Source organism: Scyliorhinus torazame, chromosome 12 (genome assembly GCF_047496885.1).
Source record: "Scyliorhinus torazame isolate Kashiwa2021f chromosome 12, sScyTor2.1, whole genome shotgun sequence".
Lineage (NCBI taxonomy): Eukaryota > Metazoa > Chordata > Chondrichthyes > Carcharhiniformes > Scyliorhinidae > Scyliorhinus > Scyliorhinus torazame.
In genome coordinates this window covers 90,195,132-90,211,957 of record NC_092718.1, presented here as the reverse complement: position 1 = coordinate 90,211,957, position 16,826 = coordinate 90,195,132, and the positions used below count along the sequence as shown (strand labels likewise).

Below are 16,826 nucleotides of genomic sequence, written 5' to 3'. Positions count from 1 at the left end.
CCAGGTTCAAAACTGTGGAGTTTCACGCAAGAAAAACAGGCGTGAAAGGGCCACATGTTCCTAGTCCTGCTGGGGGATAGCAGGGGCCAAGCGTAAATCTAGCAGCTTTTGCTGCAGATACGGGGCCCCGAATTTCCAGGTTGGAAACCGCGCATGCGCACGGCGGCAGCCTCCACAGCCGCGCCATGCTACATGGCGGACTCGGACTGCAGAACTGGACACTGAAAATAGCCTCCTGATCAGCCACGCGCCCCGGCCCTGTCCGCCCGCGCAAACATTTCCCGACCACATATAAGGCCCCCACTGCCGTCCGATCGGCCCGCCCCTGACCACGGAAGCCGCGGACTGAGTCCGCAGCCGCCACACTAGTTTTCCGACCGGCTGGACCACATTAGATCCACGCCGTCGGGACTTCAGCCGGCCAGGGGCAGAAAATGGCAGAGCGGGCCTCCAGCAATGGCCCCAGGTAGGTCCTAGGTGGTGCGGCGCACTCTCGGAGTACTCCGCTTTTCGGGGCCCGCAGAATCGGGGAACCGACGCCGGTCCCGATTCCGTGCAGGAAAATGGATTCTCCGCATCTGCGCTGGCCGCGATTTCGGCGTAGGAGTGCGGAGAATCCAGCTCCCTTACTTTGTCTGTCTTGCTTTTCTTGCTTGAAGTATATGCAAGTTCTCAGAATTGATGTTTTATTGTTGTGGGTGTAACTCTCTCAGGTTCAACAAAAGTAGAAACTCATCGTTATGAAATCCATTTGTTGGACCAATAGAATGCATCAGAAGTTGGGTGGAATATTTCCAAAGAAAAATGAGGAACTCTCATTGATATTGCACCTTTCAGCATAATAGCAAATTGCAGTGCTCCACAACACTACCCATCGTGTGCCTTTACATTGTGTCTTTCTCGCCCTGGAACCTGAAAGTGCTGAGCCATCTGCACCAGAGATGAACAGCACCATCACATACCGTATCATCGACACTGTGTCTGATTCCTTCAATTATTCCATTAATGTGTCACAGCTGAATGGATCAACTCTCTATCAGTTCATGGAGAAGGCTCAAGAGATGGATGAACACTTCAAGTGAGTGACCGGTTAAAATTAGTGATCTTGGAATTGAGACCAGGGGCGAAATTCTCCCCCAACGGCGCGGTGTCCGCCGACTGGTGCCCAAATCGGCGCCAATCAGACGGGCATCGCGCCGCCCCAAAGGTGCGGAATGCTCCGCATCTTTGGGGGCTGAGCCCCAACATTGAGGGGCTAGGCCGACGCCGGAGGGATTTCCGCCCCGCCAGCTGGCGGAAATGGTGTTAGTTGCCCCGCCAGCTGGCGCGGAAATGCGGCGCATGCGCGGGAGCGTCAGCGGCCGCTGACAGTTTCCCGCCGCGGGAGCGCAACGGCCGCTGACAGTTTCCCTGCGCATGCGCAGTGGGGAGAGTCTCTTCCTCCTCTGCCATGGTGGAGGCCGTGGCGCAGGCGGAAGGGAAAGAGTGCCCCCACGGCACAGGCCCGCCCGCGGATCGGTGGGCCCCGATCGCGGGCCAGGCCACCGTGGGGGCACCCCCCGGGGTCAGATCGCCGGGTCGGAGAATGGCCGTTGGCCGCCGTGAATTCCGCCCCCGCCGAAGTCTCCGGTACCGGAGATTGGGCGGGGGCGGGAATCGGGCTGTGCCGGTTGGCGGGACCCCCCGCTCAATTCTCCGGCCCGGATGGGCCGAAGTCCCGCCCAGAAATTGCCTGTCCCGCCGGCGTAAATTAAACCTGGTATTTACCGGCGGGACCCCAGGCGGCGTGGGCGGGCCTGGGGGGGGCGCGGGGCGATCTGACCCCGGGGGGTGCCCCCACGGTAGCCTGGCCCGCGATCGGGGCCCACTGATCCGCGGGCGGGCCTGTGCCGTGGGGGCACTCTTTCCCTTCCGCCTCCGCCACGGCCTCCACCATGGCGGAGGCGGAAGAGACTCTCCCCACTGCGCATGCGCGGGAAACTGTCAGCGGCTGCTGACGCTCCCGCGCATGCGCCGGGAAACTGTCAGCAGCCGCTGACGCTCCCGCGCATGCACCGCATTTCCGCGCCAGCTGGCGGGGCAACAAACGCCATTTCCGCCAGCTGGCGGGGCGGAAATCCCTCCGGCGTCGGCCTAGCCCCTCAATGTTGGGGTGACTCAGCCCCCAAAGATGCGGAGCATTCCGCACCTTTGGGGCGGCGCGATGCCCGTCTGATTGGCGCCGATTTGGGCGCCAGTCGGCGGATATCGCGCTGTTGGGGGAGAATTTCGCCCCTGATCCTTGCTTCCGATGCATTTTGTTGGCGCACAGGTGAATTTTATAGCAATGAATTTCTTACTAATATGTTGGAGAGTTACACCCGAAAACAATTACTCGTCAATTCTCTGAATTCGCATTCCAGGCAAGAAAACCAGTCAGACTGAAAGAGAAAGGGAAAGAAAGAGGCTCAATTATTACAGTGCCTTTGACAGAAAAATGCTTTATTTCTCTACAATTTCTGTATAATGGAGAGCTTGTGGCCCAGAGACTTATGTCCCTGCCTCTGAGCCTGTAGCTCCAGATTCAAGTCCGACTCCAGGACTTGATGGCCAAGGAAAGCGTGTTCATTACATGGTCAAACAGATTGATTATTAACCACCAAATCCTTCCAACATGCATCCAGATGATGGAAAGAATATTGAAGCTCCCACCATCACTATCTGTCTCTCCAGAGAGGTAAAAATGTATGGTTTGACAGAAAAGGGGGTGGGGTACACGGTATGGATGGCCAGTATGCACTAGATTGGATGTCCTCATCCTGACTGGGATGGATTTGGGACTTCATCCCCTCTGGGGGACTCCCAGAATCTGGAACATCATAATTGAAGGTTCTTTTATTTTTCTGCCTCCGCAGATAGTTCAGGCAGTGCCCTAATTGTTTCCCCCCCCCCCCCCCCGCCCGCTTCACCAACACTTCGACTCCCTCCCTCCCCACCACCCTCCTTTCCCCTCTCCCCCCACCACCCCCCTTCCTTTCCCTTCTGTTGGCACAGAGGTGAGGATATCTGGTCTCTCCAGCGCAAAGTTTAGTGCTTGTACCATTTGGTTTTTTTTGCAGAAATGTGTTGTGAACTGTTTTAATAATCAGAGTATCCACCCCCCACCCCCTCCCCGTACATTGGTACTGAGGGGAGGGTACCCTGTTTCTCCAACACAAAATTAGTGTTTGTACCGTTTGGCCTTGTATATACTTTTTACTGTTTTAATAAAAAGATATGGATTTGGGACTTGCCTCCCTGCCCTACCTGTGGTGGTGGTTGAGGTCTGTGGGTCGGAATTGCATTCAGGCAGAGAACTGAAAGAATTAGAATATGTGTACATTGTTGGTTTATCAATGCTAATTCTCAGCTCCTGGCTGCGAACATGAGGAACAGGTCGGAACAAGGGAACACCATCATAACTGTGCAACAAGGAGTCATAGATGGAACTATTCACTGCATCCCAAGTACAGCTTCAATTTATTGCTAATTGTCTTATGATGTTGCTCTGTGAACAAGGGAAGGCTGGGTGGAGTTGCCAGTCTGAATGTCAGGGCTGTCCAGATATTAGGGCCCAGACCCTGGTTTCAATATTGCCACTGACAGGGACAAATCTTGGCCTTCAGCTGTGTTGTTGGGACTTGGAAGTAAGCCACGGGCTATGGCCTAGTCCAGGGAGTAGTGGTCACACTAGATCAGTGATCAGAACTTAGGGAAGGGGATTGCGATTAGTCGGGCATGAATGAGATCCAAGAATAATCATTCTGCTCTGTTGGGTGGTCTGGACTGGGCCCTTCCCAGTGATTCTCTTGATGTGTGAAGTGTGCTTGGTCCTTCTTTCCAGATTCAACTACAAGGATAATCCAAAATATGGAAAATTTATCACCAGCATCAATGGCCTCATTAACATTGAATCGCAGAACCTCTACTGGATGTTCTACAGTGGAGACCAGCCGCTCAAAGTTGGTAAGAGCATGTTCAGGCTGTGAGGCACTGTGGAACTGAAGTAATCAAAAACAGCCAGAAAATGGAGGAGAAGGGGAGAATGAATGAAAGAAAGAAAGAGAGAAGGAAAATGAAGAAAGGAAGGATAGATTGAAAGTATGAAAGAAGTTCAATTTCGACAGCACCTTTAACAACCTCAGGTTGTTCCATAATGTTTTACATCCAAGGCAGTACTCCTGACTTTTGCCTTGTAGAGGACACAGAGGTTTTGGGGAGTCAGGAGGTTAGTTATTCACTGCAGAATTCCCAGACTTTGACCTGGTCTTGTAGTCACGGTATTTGTATGGCTAGCCCAGTTCAGTTTCTGGTCAATAGTAACCCTCTGGATGTTGATGGTGGGGGATTCAGCTGTGGTAATGTTGTTGAAAATCAAGGGGAGATGATTAGATTTTCTCTCTTGTCTCTACCTCTCTCAATTTTCGATGGTACATCCTGTAGGAAAGAACTTACATTTAATCGACTGAAGAATGTCAGATACTGAGAGCTCAAAATTGCAGAAATACAAAGGCAGGGATTAAATCACAAAATGTAATAACCCCCACAGGGATGACTCGATCGATCTCCCTGTGGGCCTCGTGGAATAAGAGCTCCCCTTCTGAGGGGCAGAGGCCTAACAGCGGGGCTCATTAAAGAGAACCAGTAACAGCTGGCCAGTATTGGAACCGGCATCTTTGGATGGTCCCGCTGTGCCTGGATGACTGTCTGCCGCTTTGTGGCCGAGCATTTCTTTGACTTAATAAACCTCTGCATTTAAATCCTTCTCGGGACTCCTCCAAAATAATATACAAAATAAGAGAGAGCATGAAAAGGTGTCAGCAAGTAAAATTCAGGAAAATACCTCAAGATATTTTATAAATACATGAAGAAGATAAGAGTAGGGTTGATTAGGAATCAAAAAGGGAATCGGAGTATGTGTGGTGGCATGGTTCTGAATGAATATTCTACACCCATCTTCCTGAAAGAGAGAGATGACACAGGTGCTGTGGTTAAGAAGCTGACATGTTCCCGCCTGTCATAATATACACCAGTATATCATGGTGCAGACACACACTGATGGACACACAGTGGGACCAATCAACATACACAACACCGCAGCCAATCACCAGTGAGAGCACACGCACTATAAAGACAGAGGGCATCAGAGTTCCCGCTCATTCGAGTAGCAGCTAGCTAGGAGCACAGAGCTCACAGCCTGCAACACAGACATTCGCCATGTGCTGAGTGCATCAACTGACAAGGACAAGGCAAAGGTCTTTAGTTAAAGCTAGTATCGTGTTAACCCACAGTTCAAGTGTGTTTAAATAGTTAACCTTTTAATAAAATAGTGTTGCACTACTTCAAATGTTGGTGACCTGTGTGTGATCCAGAACACCTAACACATCATGATACCAGGCGTGGTTGCATACAAGCACTTCTTAGACCTACCTGCAAGTGATCTGCCTTCCGCCGCATTCCGTCATCCTGCAACATGGACAACATCAGCCCGCCGCCGCTCCGCATCGCCGGCAACCTCGGGGCCAACTGGAAGATTTTCAAACAGCGCTTCCTGCTCTTCCTCGAAGCCACGGACAGGGAGGGCGCCTCGGACACCAGAAAGATTGCTCTTCTCCTCTCCACGGTCGGGGACCATGCCATCCACATTTTCAACTCTCTCACCTTTGCAGATGACGAAGACAAGACGAAGTTCAAGACGGTTCTCCTCAAATTTGACACTCACTGCAGCGTAGAGGTGAAGGAAAGTTTCGAACGCTATGTGTTTCAGCAGCGTTTACAGGGTAAGGACGAACCTTTCCAATCCTTTCTAACGCACCTACGCATCCTTGCGCAATCTTGCAGCTACGGGCCCACGTCCGACTCCATGATACCCGACCAGATCATTTTTGGTGTTCAGTCGGACCCCCTACGTCAGCAGCTCCTCAAAGTAAAGTAACTCACCCTAGCGACCGCCATCGAGACCTGTGTCCTACATGAAAATGCCACCAGTCGGTACTGCCATATACAAGTGGCTGAAACGGTGCGGCAAGGTCCTCACGAGGCGGAACGGGTCCAAGTGATTTGAGCACCTCCAGGGCCTCAGCCTGGATGAGGGCGGCCATTTCGCGCGCTTTTCGCGGACTCCTGCGCTTGTACGCACCAAACGAGGGGACGGCGACGTGGAGGAACGTAATGCGCAGGCGCGCACCACGCATGACCGCACCGCGCATGTGCGGTGGCGCAGCGAACATGCTGACATCACGACGTGCGGCAACTGTGGCTCCGCCCATTTAAAGCGACAATGCCTCGCAAAATCTCGACAATGCCTACGATGTGGAAGACCTGGCCATTATGCTGCCTGCTGTCGAGCAGCTCAGCCTTCCAATTCATATTGCTTCAGCCAGCCTCGAAGGAATGTTCGGGCAATTCAACCCATGGTTACCGAGTCCGATTCCGACCTCCCACACAGCAGTGACACTGAGGACCCGAAGGCGCCTTTTCGAATCGGTGTCATAACGAAAAACAGGCTGTCCCCGAATCAAAGACACCAGCCGCTGTCGGTATACAGCATCGATCCAGACGATGAGTGGTATGCCACCCTGACGGTCAACCAGAATTCGTCGCCCACCTCAGAGACTTAATTTGTGAACTTTGTGCACTAATGGACTCAACTGGTCTGTTCTGTTCTTCGTTTAATCGTTCAAGTGGTTTGTATATAGTGTTCATCTCGTTATTTGTGTGACACACTGTTTTTTCTGCACCGGGCACCTTCCCATGTAAATAGTTTAGTTTTATGTACATAATCCTGTAAATATTTCACACACACGTAGTCAGGAACATTCACCACATACTATTTATTGTCACACAGGCACTTTTTTTTATATAAAAGGGGGGATGTCATAATATACACCAGTATATCATGGTGCAGACACACAATGATGGACACACAGTGGGACAAATCAACATACACAACACCGCAGCCAATCACCAGTGAGAGCACACACACTATAAAGACAGGGGGCATCAGAGTTCCCGCTCATTCGAGTAGCAGCTAGCTAGGAGCACAGAGCTCACAGCCTGCAACACAGACATTCACCATGTGCTGTGTGCATCAACTGACAAGGACAAGGCAAAGGTCTATAGTTAAAGCTAGTATCGTATTTACCCACAGTTCAAGTATGTTTAAATAGTTAACCTTTTAATAAAATAGTGTTGCACTACTTCAAGTGTTGGTGACCTGTGTGTGATCCAGAACACCCAACACATCACCACCCACTCCCCATATCTCCTGATTCCCCGATCACCAAAAATCTGACTCTTCCAGCTTTAAATGTATTCAATGATGGAGCATCCACAACCCTTTGGAGTAGATCATTCCAAAGATTCACAACTCTTTGAGTGAAGAAATTTCTCCTCATCTCATTCCAAAATGGTGGACCCTTTTTCCTGAGACTGTGCTGCCCCTTCCCTGACCAGAGGAAACAATCTTTTTGTGGAAAACCCCTTCAGAATCTCACATGTTTCAATGTGATCACCTCTCACTGTTCTAAATTCCAGAGGTTATCAAGTCACTTTACTCAGCCTCAAATCAAAGAACCGTCCCCTCATCCCAGGGATTAATGTGGTGGACCCTCGCTGTACCGTCTCCAATGCAAGTTATATCCTTCTTTAAATATAGAGACCAAAACTGTACACACGTTTCCAGATGTGGTCTGACCAAAACTTTGTACAGCTGGAGCAAACCTCTTTTATTTTTGTCCTCCAATGAGGGGTTTAGCATCTTTGAATGTGATTAAGTCACCAAGTCCAGATGGGCTGTATTGGATGGAGTTGGGCACAGAAATAGGGAGAGGTGTAGGGCTGGCACAGATCACAGAGGTAAGGAGGGACAAGGACATGGATTTTACAGACATTAATGTTTTTCAGGTAGTGAATCAGTAATCTGGAAGCAATCACAATGTTTTATTCTTTTCCACTAACAGGAGTTAGTACATTCCGGCCTAAATGCGGAGACCACATCGTAGCAAAGTACGAGAAGGTGTGACCTCCCTGCTGCTGACAACATGAAAAGTTCCTCAGGATCTTGAATTGCGACTTTTTTCTCTTTTGTTTCTGATGCTCTGATTGGCTCACTTATATGGCAAAGTGGTTGAGGCCATTTTCTAAGACAAATCCTGCATTACTATAGCACCTTTCTTTCCAACAGGAATTGCTTCCTTTCTATTAGTCTTGGTGAGAACAAGAGCTTTGCTCTGTCACGTTAATTATATCCAGAACTCAACTTCACCGTGATCCTCAACTCCCCCATGAGGCCCTTTCTGAATCAGTTCTCTGAGGGAGAGGAGTTACAAATAGCATCTGGTTTTCACCCTGGAGCAATCAATTTACCTCAACTGAAAAAATTGATTTACTTCAGTGGTTCCTGAACTACAGGCTCCATCCTTCTCTCTGGTAACTGAGTCTGAACCAGACTGTTCATAATCTTGGTGTCATTTTGAACCCTCAGATAATTTCTGGCCACATATTCACGCCAAAACTAAAAGACTACTTCAACCCTTGCAACATCACCCAACTCTGTCACTGTCCCAACTCATCAGCTGCTGAATCACTCACCTAGACATGGCTGTTCTAATACACTCTTGGTTCATCCCCCACAGTTTACAGTCGATAAACTTGGCTCCTCCTTCAGCCCTTACAATCCTCCCTATCTCTGTAACCTCCTCCAGCTCCTACAATTTTCCCTATCTCTCTAACCTCCTCCAGCCCCTACAATCCTCCTAATCTCTGTAACCTCCTCCAGCCCTTATAATCCTGCTTACCTCTGCACCCTCCTCCAGCCTCTACAATCCTCCCTATCTCTGTAGCGTCCACCAGCCTCCTCAATCTTCCCTATCTCTGTGACCTCCTCCAGCTCCTACAACTCTCCCTATCTCTGTAACCTTCTCCAGCCTCCACAACCCTCCCTTTCATCCAGACCCTAGAACCCACCCCCTCTATTTCTATAACCTCCTCCAGCCCCCACATTCCTCCCAATCTCTGTAACTCCTTCCAGCCCCTGCAACCCTCGCGATGTCTGTAGCTCCTCCAGCCTCTGCAACCCTCCCTATCTCTTTAACCTCCCCCAGCCCTACAACCCTCCCTATCTCTACCAATTCCTCTAAACCCTAGGACCATCTTTATCGCTGTAACCTCGTTCAGCCATTACAACACTCCCTATCTCTGTAACTGCCTCCAGGTTCTATAATCTTCTCTATCTCTTTAACCTCCTCCAGCCTGTACAACACTCCCTATATCTGTAACCTCCTCCATTCCCCTCCAGCATTCCCCAACATTGTTACCATCCTCTAAATACTCTCAACTATGTAATATTTTACAGCCCCGACAACCATCCTTACCTCTGTAACCTCCTCCACCCTCGACAACCCTCCATATCTCTGTAACCTCCTCCAGCCCCTACAACCCTCCAGGATCTCTGTGTTCCTCCAGTTCTGGCCTCTTCAGGATCCTTCATTTACATCACTCTACCAGTGGTGATTTGCCTACAGCTGACTGGATCTTAAGCTACAGATTTCCTTCCTTAAACCTCTTCATCGTCCCTGCTGTCTCCTCCTATAAGGTGCTCCTTAAAACACCCCTTTTACTGAACCTTTGGTTACCTCTCCTAATGTGATGCGGAGTCAGCTGCTCTCTGCTTCCAGTCAGTGAAATGCCTCAGGATGTATTTATTGCATTCAAGGTGCTAGAGAAATGAAAGTTGTTGTTATTGACACAGAGATGTTGGTTAATTCTAATTGAACCTCTGTGTTGCCATACTGGTGTTGGGATTGTCTTGCTTTGCAATTGCTTGTTATTTTTCAGTTGATTAAAAACCTTCAGAATAAACCTGCAATCTACGGAATAACTCACATGGTTATCTGACTGAAATTTGACCTCATTGACTCCTGTTTGCACCATTTAATCCGCATTTAGCCCTGTGATGCTGTGGGCAGGTGCTGCTTGAATATTCCTTTCATGCTCAACGGTATATCTCCAGTCACCAATCCCTCTTCGAGACTCACAGAGGACAACTACTTCAGCAGGATCAAAGCGAGCAGAGTTAAACATTTCCCCTCCACCAATCCCCCACTCCCGTTCCCACACCACATTACCCCTACACCAATGGGGTGTGGGAATGAGAGGGGCATTGGTGTAGGGGTAATGTGGTGTGGGAATGGGAGTGGGGGATTGGTGGAGAGGCAATGGGGTGTGGGAATGGGAGTGGGGGATTGGTGGAGAGGCAATGGGGAGCGGGAATGGGAGTGGGGGATTGGTGGAGAGCAATGGGGGTGTGGGAATGGGAGTGGGGGATTGGTGGAGAGCAATGGGGTGTGGGAACGAGAGGGGGATTGGTGGAGAGGCAATGGGGTATGGGAATGGGGGGTTGGTGTAGATGTAATGTGGGAATGGGGGATTGGAGAGGCAATGGGGTGTGGGAATGGGAGAGGGGGATTGGCCAATTCCCCACTCCCATTCCCACACCCCATTGCCCCTCCACCAATCCCCCACTCCTATTCCCACACCCCATTGCTCTCCATCAATTCCTCACTCCCATTCCCACACCCATTGCCTCTCCACCATTCTCCCATTCCCACACCCCATTGCTCTCCACCAATCCCACTCCCATTCCCACACCCCATTGCTCTCCACCAATCCCACTCCCATTCCCACACCCCATTGCCTCTACTCCAATCCCCCTCTCCCATTCCCACATCCCATAGCTCTCCACCAATCTCCCACTCCCATTCCCACACCCCATTGCTCTCCACCAATCCCCCTCTTCCATTCCCACATCCCATTGCCCCTCCACCAATCCCCCTCTCCCATTCCCACACTCCATTGCCTCTCCTCCAATACCCCTCTCCCATTCCCACACCACATTGGCTCTCCTCCAATACCCCACTCTCATTCCCACACTACATTGCCTCTCCTCTAAACCCCCTCTCCCATTCCTACACCCCATTACCCCTATGGCCATCGCCCCCTCCTATTCCCACACCCCATTTCCCCTCCACCAATCCCCCACTCCCATTCCCACACATTACCACTACGCCAATCCCCCACTCAATGCCACACCATTTACTCCCTGCCAATCGTCCAGCTCATTAGCCTTTTCCAAATGCCCTCCCCATTGTCCATCTCCAATCCCACACCCCATTCACCTCTAATATCCCTCTCTATTTCCCATCCCATCTCTCTACCACCACTCCATCAACCGCTCCACATTACCCTCCAGTCTCCAATCCCTCCTTGCCATCCATCTTCCCCATCCCTCTTTACATTACCCTTCCTCCATCCTCCTCTCCCAAATGCCCCTTACCCTTCTCCATTCCCTCCCCCATTCCCTGTATGCTACCACATTCTCCTTGCCCTTTTCCATACCACATTCTTCTATTCCACCTTCTCCATTCCTCCTCGTCCATTCGCCCTTTTATTAGCATCATAGAATTCCTATTGTGCAGAAAGGGGTCATTCGTCCCATCGAATCTGCACCGACCCTCTGAAAGAGCACTCTACCTAGGCCCATCCCCAGCCCTGTAACCTCATCTAACCTTTGGATGCTAAGGGCCAATTTAGCATGGGCAATCCACCTAACCTGTACATCTTTGAATTGTGGGAGGAAACCGGAGCCACATGGAGGAAACCCACGCAGACACGGGGAGAACATACAAACACCACACAGATAGTCATCCAAGGTTGGAATCGAACACAGGTCGATGGTGTTGTGAGGAGTGGAAAAAAGAGAAGTGGACATTACCCCTGCAGAGTAAGTTGACGGGGACGGCACAGGAAGTGCCACCTTGTCAGAGCAGGAATCTAGTTTTATGACCCAGTGACAAAGTCTATTCTCTAAGCGTACAAATTGATTCCCGAAGCATACAGGCAGAAATTCCGGAATTTGAAGAGCCTGCCAGGACAGACTTATGCAGAATTTGAGAGGGTTAAACAGAACAATTTTAATACAGGGGTACGAGCTTTGGGCGTTGCGGCTACCTATGAAGCTCTGAGAGAGGTCATTCTCTTAGGGGAGTTTAAGAATTCCTTACCTTCAATAGTAAGAACACATGTTGAAGACCAGAAGGTACAAACTGGAAGGCAAGTATGGCTGATAATTATGACCTGATCCATAAATTTGAACCTTTGATCCATCCCAACCATAATTTTGAAAAGGATAGGAAGTGGGAGAGTGAGATGATGGCAGGTAGCCAAGGTAATGAATGGATAGCTAGGAAGGTACTGGGGTCAAAGTGAGAAATGGAAGCCTGGGTGTTACCAATGTAACAAGGTGGGACACGTTTGGTCGGCATGTCGGAAGTTGCGGGGAAAGCCCATGACACCTGTGTCGGTTTGGAAGGAGGATTCTGAGAAGGGCGTGAATGTGGAGAATTCTACAGTGCAGACAGTAGCGTTACCTGGACCTAGGAGAATTAAGGTGAATATTGCTGTGGGAGTAAGTGTAGGGAATGAAGCAGATGAGAGATATACCGGTTTTGCGTTGAAGGGGAAAATCACCCATTTTCCTCGACAGAGGTAGCCAAACCTGTAACGACTTTGAGAGACACAGGGGCTACTCAAACTCTTGTGCTGAGAAGGATTTTCCTCCAGAGAGCTCAGTGAAAGCTGAGGGGCGGGATTCTCTGCCGGCCGACGCCGGAATTGGGAAATGTGATTGGGCAGCGAATTAGTTCCTACGCCGGAATCGTGGCAGGCGCCTGTTTCAAGGCAAATCGCAATTCTCCGTCGCCTCAACAGCGACGTCAATGCATTCCAGAACACACGAACAGTAAACACCGTTGGCATATCATTAGCAGGCCTGACCCGGTATTCTCCGGAGCCTCCACGATCCTCTGCCTCGTCTGGGGTGAATTCCCGATGGTGAGGTGCACTTGTACTGTTAAAAATTGTGAAACCGCCGTCGTGGCTGATGAGGGAGAGAGACGGGGTAGGACATGGGGAGACACAACCGTGGTCTGCCAGGCAGGACACTGGCCGGGCTGGCTAGGGGGGGGGGGGGGCATGCCAGGGCCGGTAGGGGGCAGGGGGGGGAAACAGGGCGACCCCCCACGGGACTGGAGCGGTGTCCAGGTATGGACCACAAGGCAGCCATCTTGCAGTGCACCCCACTGACCACCCACCTTGGCCTTGGTTAGCAGAATGGCACTAGCTGTATGGGTGCTCCCACAGACCCCACCTTCCGCCATACCTCCTCAAGCCCACCGGTCGCCATCTGCCGGCAGGGAATCATGCAGTCCACACAAGTACAATGGCCACTGTTGCCCATACAGGGGCACCGAGCCATGAAGTATACCGCTGGCATGGGCAGCACTGGCCGACTGTATCCTGGCCACAAAGACCAGGCCAGATGCCCCCACAGTACAAGGCACCGATGGGGCTTGGGGTGCAGAGAGGAGGGGGGCATGCGGGAGCAGGGTCCGCAGTGCCAACCGGGGACACCATGTAGCCTGGTGGATCTGGGGATCTGGTTGATCCCGGGGTTTGCACCATGCAAACATGTCGGCCTTTCACCCCCCCATGCAGACAATGGATATTGGAATTCAACCAGCAATGGTGGCCTTCCTGCTAGTCGCAATAGCCCGGGGGGATGCCCTGCGGCTGTATGAGCTGGTGCAGCTCGAGGAGGACGAAGCTGCAGCAGTGGAACAGGAGGCAGCCGGTGAGGGTGGAGAGCCTGCCGCCCAACAGGCCTAGGAGGAGGAGGTGCAAAAAGGCACCACATGTGGCCTCGCGTGTCCCGGCAGCGCCTGTCATTCGAGGATCTGCCGGACTAGATACGCCGTCAAAGACTCCGGCTGAGCAGGGAGACAGAGCAACATATCTGTCAGATAATGATGCACCTGGCGCCGTGGGGTAATGGGGAAGGACACCCGCTCCCGGTGGACCATCAACTTTTACGCTACAGGGTCCTTCCAGGTGCCAAGTGGGGACCAGTCCGGGATCTCACAGAGCTCAATGCAGAGGTGCATCCATGATCACAGAGGCCCTATATGCTGGCCGACACAATACATCAAATTCAATGTGGACCGAACCCACCAGGCTGCGTGGGCAGTGTTTTTTGCCACCATCGCCGACATGCCCCAATTCCAGAGGGTGATCAACGGGATGCATTTCGCCCTACAAGCACCTTCAGATGACAGGCCGCTCAACACAAACTGAAAGGGGTTCCACTTGATGAACGTGCAGCTGATATGTGACCATCAGTTGTACATCATGCACGTCTGCGCCTAATACCCGGGCAGTGTGCACGCCGTCTTCATCCTGGCACACTCGATGATTCCTGACATGTTTGAGACCCATCCAGGCTGGGGGACAGGGGTTACCCACTGTGGCTGATGACACCTATCCGGAGGCCTTAGATTGATGCAGAGACCCGCTACAATGACGCCCATGCAGAAACCAGGAGCGTGATCGAATGGCGCTTCGGTATCCTGAAGAAGAGGTTCAGGAGCCTGGATCACTCTGCAGGGGCCCGCCCAAATCGTGGCAGCATGCTGCATCCTCCACATCGCGCAGCAGAGAGGCGACATGCTGGAGCAGGAGGATGGATGAACGGCAGGCCTCGTCCGATGAGGAGGATGCGAGGGAGGGCGAGGATGGACAGGACATGGGGCCTATGCAGGCATGGGAGGCCGCATGACGTGTGTGTCAGGGCCAATGCGCACGGGACGCTTTGATCGCCTTCAGGTTCACTGACTGCGTGGGGAGGACTGGCCAGGCACATGGACACCACATCCCTCCCCCAGCCCTCACACCCATTTGACAGAGCACTGAGGCAGGTTGTAAAAGTGTGAACAAGTGTTTAATGTGAATAAATATATACATGCCATTTATATACATGTATATAAATATATACGCCCCTATACCTAAACTGTGCCCTACGCCCATGCCAACTTAACTGGTGTCTAACTTTCTGGCCTTACGGGCCCTAACGCTACATCTAGGTGGATCCCCAGACGATACATCAGGAATAGAGGCAGCCTGCTGTGATTTCCGCCCTGCCACCTGGGTCCCCGTGGGTGGCCTTCCTCTGGGGCGACTGGGCCGATAAGACCATAAGTCATAGGAGCAGAATTAGGCCACTCGGCCCATCAAGTCTTCTCTGCCATTCAATCATGGCTGATACTTTTCTCATCCCCATTCTCCTGCTTTCTCCCCATAACCCCTGATCCGCTTATTCATCAAGAACATATCTATCTCTGTCTTAAAGACACTCAGTGATTTGGCCTGCACAGTCTTCTGCAGCAAAGATATCCATTGATTCGCCACCCTCTGGCTGAAGAAATTCCTCCTCATCTCTGTTTTGGAGGATCATTCCTTTAGTCTGAGATTTTATGCTCTGCTTCTAGTTTTTCCTACAAGTGGAAACATCCTCTCCACGTCCACTCTGTCCAGGCCTCGCAGTATCCTGTAAGTTTCAATAAGATCCCTCCTCATCCTTCTAAACTCCAACGAGTACAGACCCAGAGTCATCAACTGTTCCTCATACGACAAGCTCTTCATTCCAGGGATCATTCTTGTGAACCTCCTCTGGACCCTTTCCAAGGCCAGCACATCCTTCCTTAGATTTGGGTACCAAAACTGCTCACAGTACTCCGAATGAGGTATGACCATAGCCTTACACAGCCTCAGAAGTACATCCCTGGTCTTGTATTCTAGCCCTCTCGACATGAATGCTAAAATTGCATTTGTCTTCCTAACTGCCAACTGAACCTGCACGTTAGCCTTAAGAGAATCGTGAATTTGGACTCCCTTTGTGCTTCTGATTTCCTAAGCATTTTCCCCTTGAGAAAATAGTCTGTGCTTCCATTCCTCCTTCCAAAGTGCATAACCTCACACTTTTCCATATTGTATTCTATCTGCCACTTCTTTGTCCATTCTCCTAGCCTGTCCAAGTCCTTCTGCAGCCCCCCTGCTTCCTCAATACTACCTATCCCTCTGCATAACTTTGTATCATCTGCAAACTTAGCAACAGTGCCTTCAGTTCCTTCTTCCAGATTGTTCCCAGCACAGACCCCTGAAGCACACCACTAGTCACCGTCTGCCATCCTGAAAAAGACCACTTTATCCCCACTCTCTACCTTCTGCCAGTCAGCCAATACTCTATCCATGCCAGGATCTTACCCTTAACACCATAGGCTCTTAACCTATTCAACAGTCTCCTATGCGGCACTTTGTCATAGGCCTTCTGGAAATCTAAATAAACCACGTCCACTGGTTCTCCTTTGTCTAACTTCCGTGTTACCTCCTCAAAGAACTCTTAACAGATTTGTCAAACATGACCTCCCCTTGACGAAGCCTGGATGGGTCTGGCTGCTGCTCGGGTGCCCCAGGTGGCATGATGCTGCCCCGTTTTGCCTACTACCCACCATAGCGCCAGGAACAGGAGGGGGAGAGGGAGTCCGAGGTACTGCGGTGTTCCGGCAGCCCCATTGTGGGAGTCACCAGCATGGGCCCCATCATCTCCTCCTCTCTTGGGGTGCCCGATGGTCCCTGGGCTATTCCATGAGGCAGGGGTGTGAGTGGATGTACCCCCTGAGGTACCCCCACCTCCTGGTGCTGTCAGTCCTGGAGGCCTGCTCTGGTCTCGAACAGGGTCTGCACACTCATGGCCATGAAGCACAGGGAGTGGACCATCTTCGTCTGGGACTGCGCCACTTCATGCTGTGACTGTGCCACATCAGCAGGTGATTGTGACATCCCCTTCTGGGACTGGGCCACCTCCCTCTGTGTCTGCGCCACGTCGGCCAGCGTCTGGGAAATGCTGCCGACATTCC

General features: G+C 51.3%; 1 protein-coding gene across 1 annotated transcript; it reads left to right on the top strand.

Moving 5' to 3' along the window:
- The first annotated feature begins 885 nt into the window (after positions 1-885).
- LOC140387211 (cobalamin binding intrinsic factor-like) lies at positions 886-9,888 on the top strand. The gene is made up of 3 exons (XM_072470191.1): positions 886-1,078; positions 3,863-3,984; positions 7,980-9,888. Exons 1-3 carry the CDS (start codon positions 942-944, stop codon positions 8,039-8,041), a joined length of 321 nt encoding a protein of 106 aa, XP_072326292.1. The 5' UTR covers positions 886-941; the 3' UTR covers positions 8,042-9,888.
- The last annotated feature ends 6,938 nt before the right edge of the window (positions 9,889-16,826 follow it).

Coding starts and splice junctions, on each gene's coding strand:
- LOC140387211 (XM_072470191.1), top strand. CDS start 942: ATGAACAGCACCATCACATACCGTATCATCGACACTGTGTCTGATTCC. Junction 1,079..3,862: donor GAGATGGATGAACACTTCAA/GTGAGTGACCGG, acceptor CCTTCTTTCCAG/ATTCAACTACAAGGATAATC. Junction 3,985..7,979: donor AGACCAGCCGCTCAAAGTTG/GTAAGAGCATGT, acceptor TTCCACTAACAG/GAGTTAGTACATTCCGGCCT.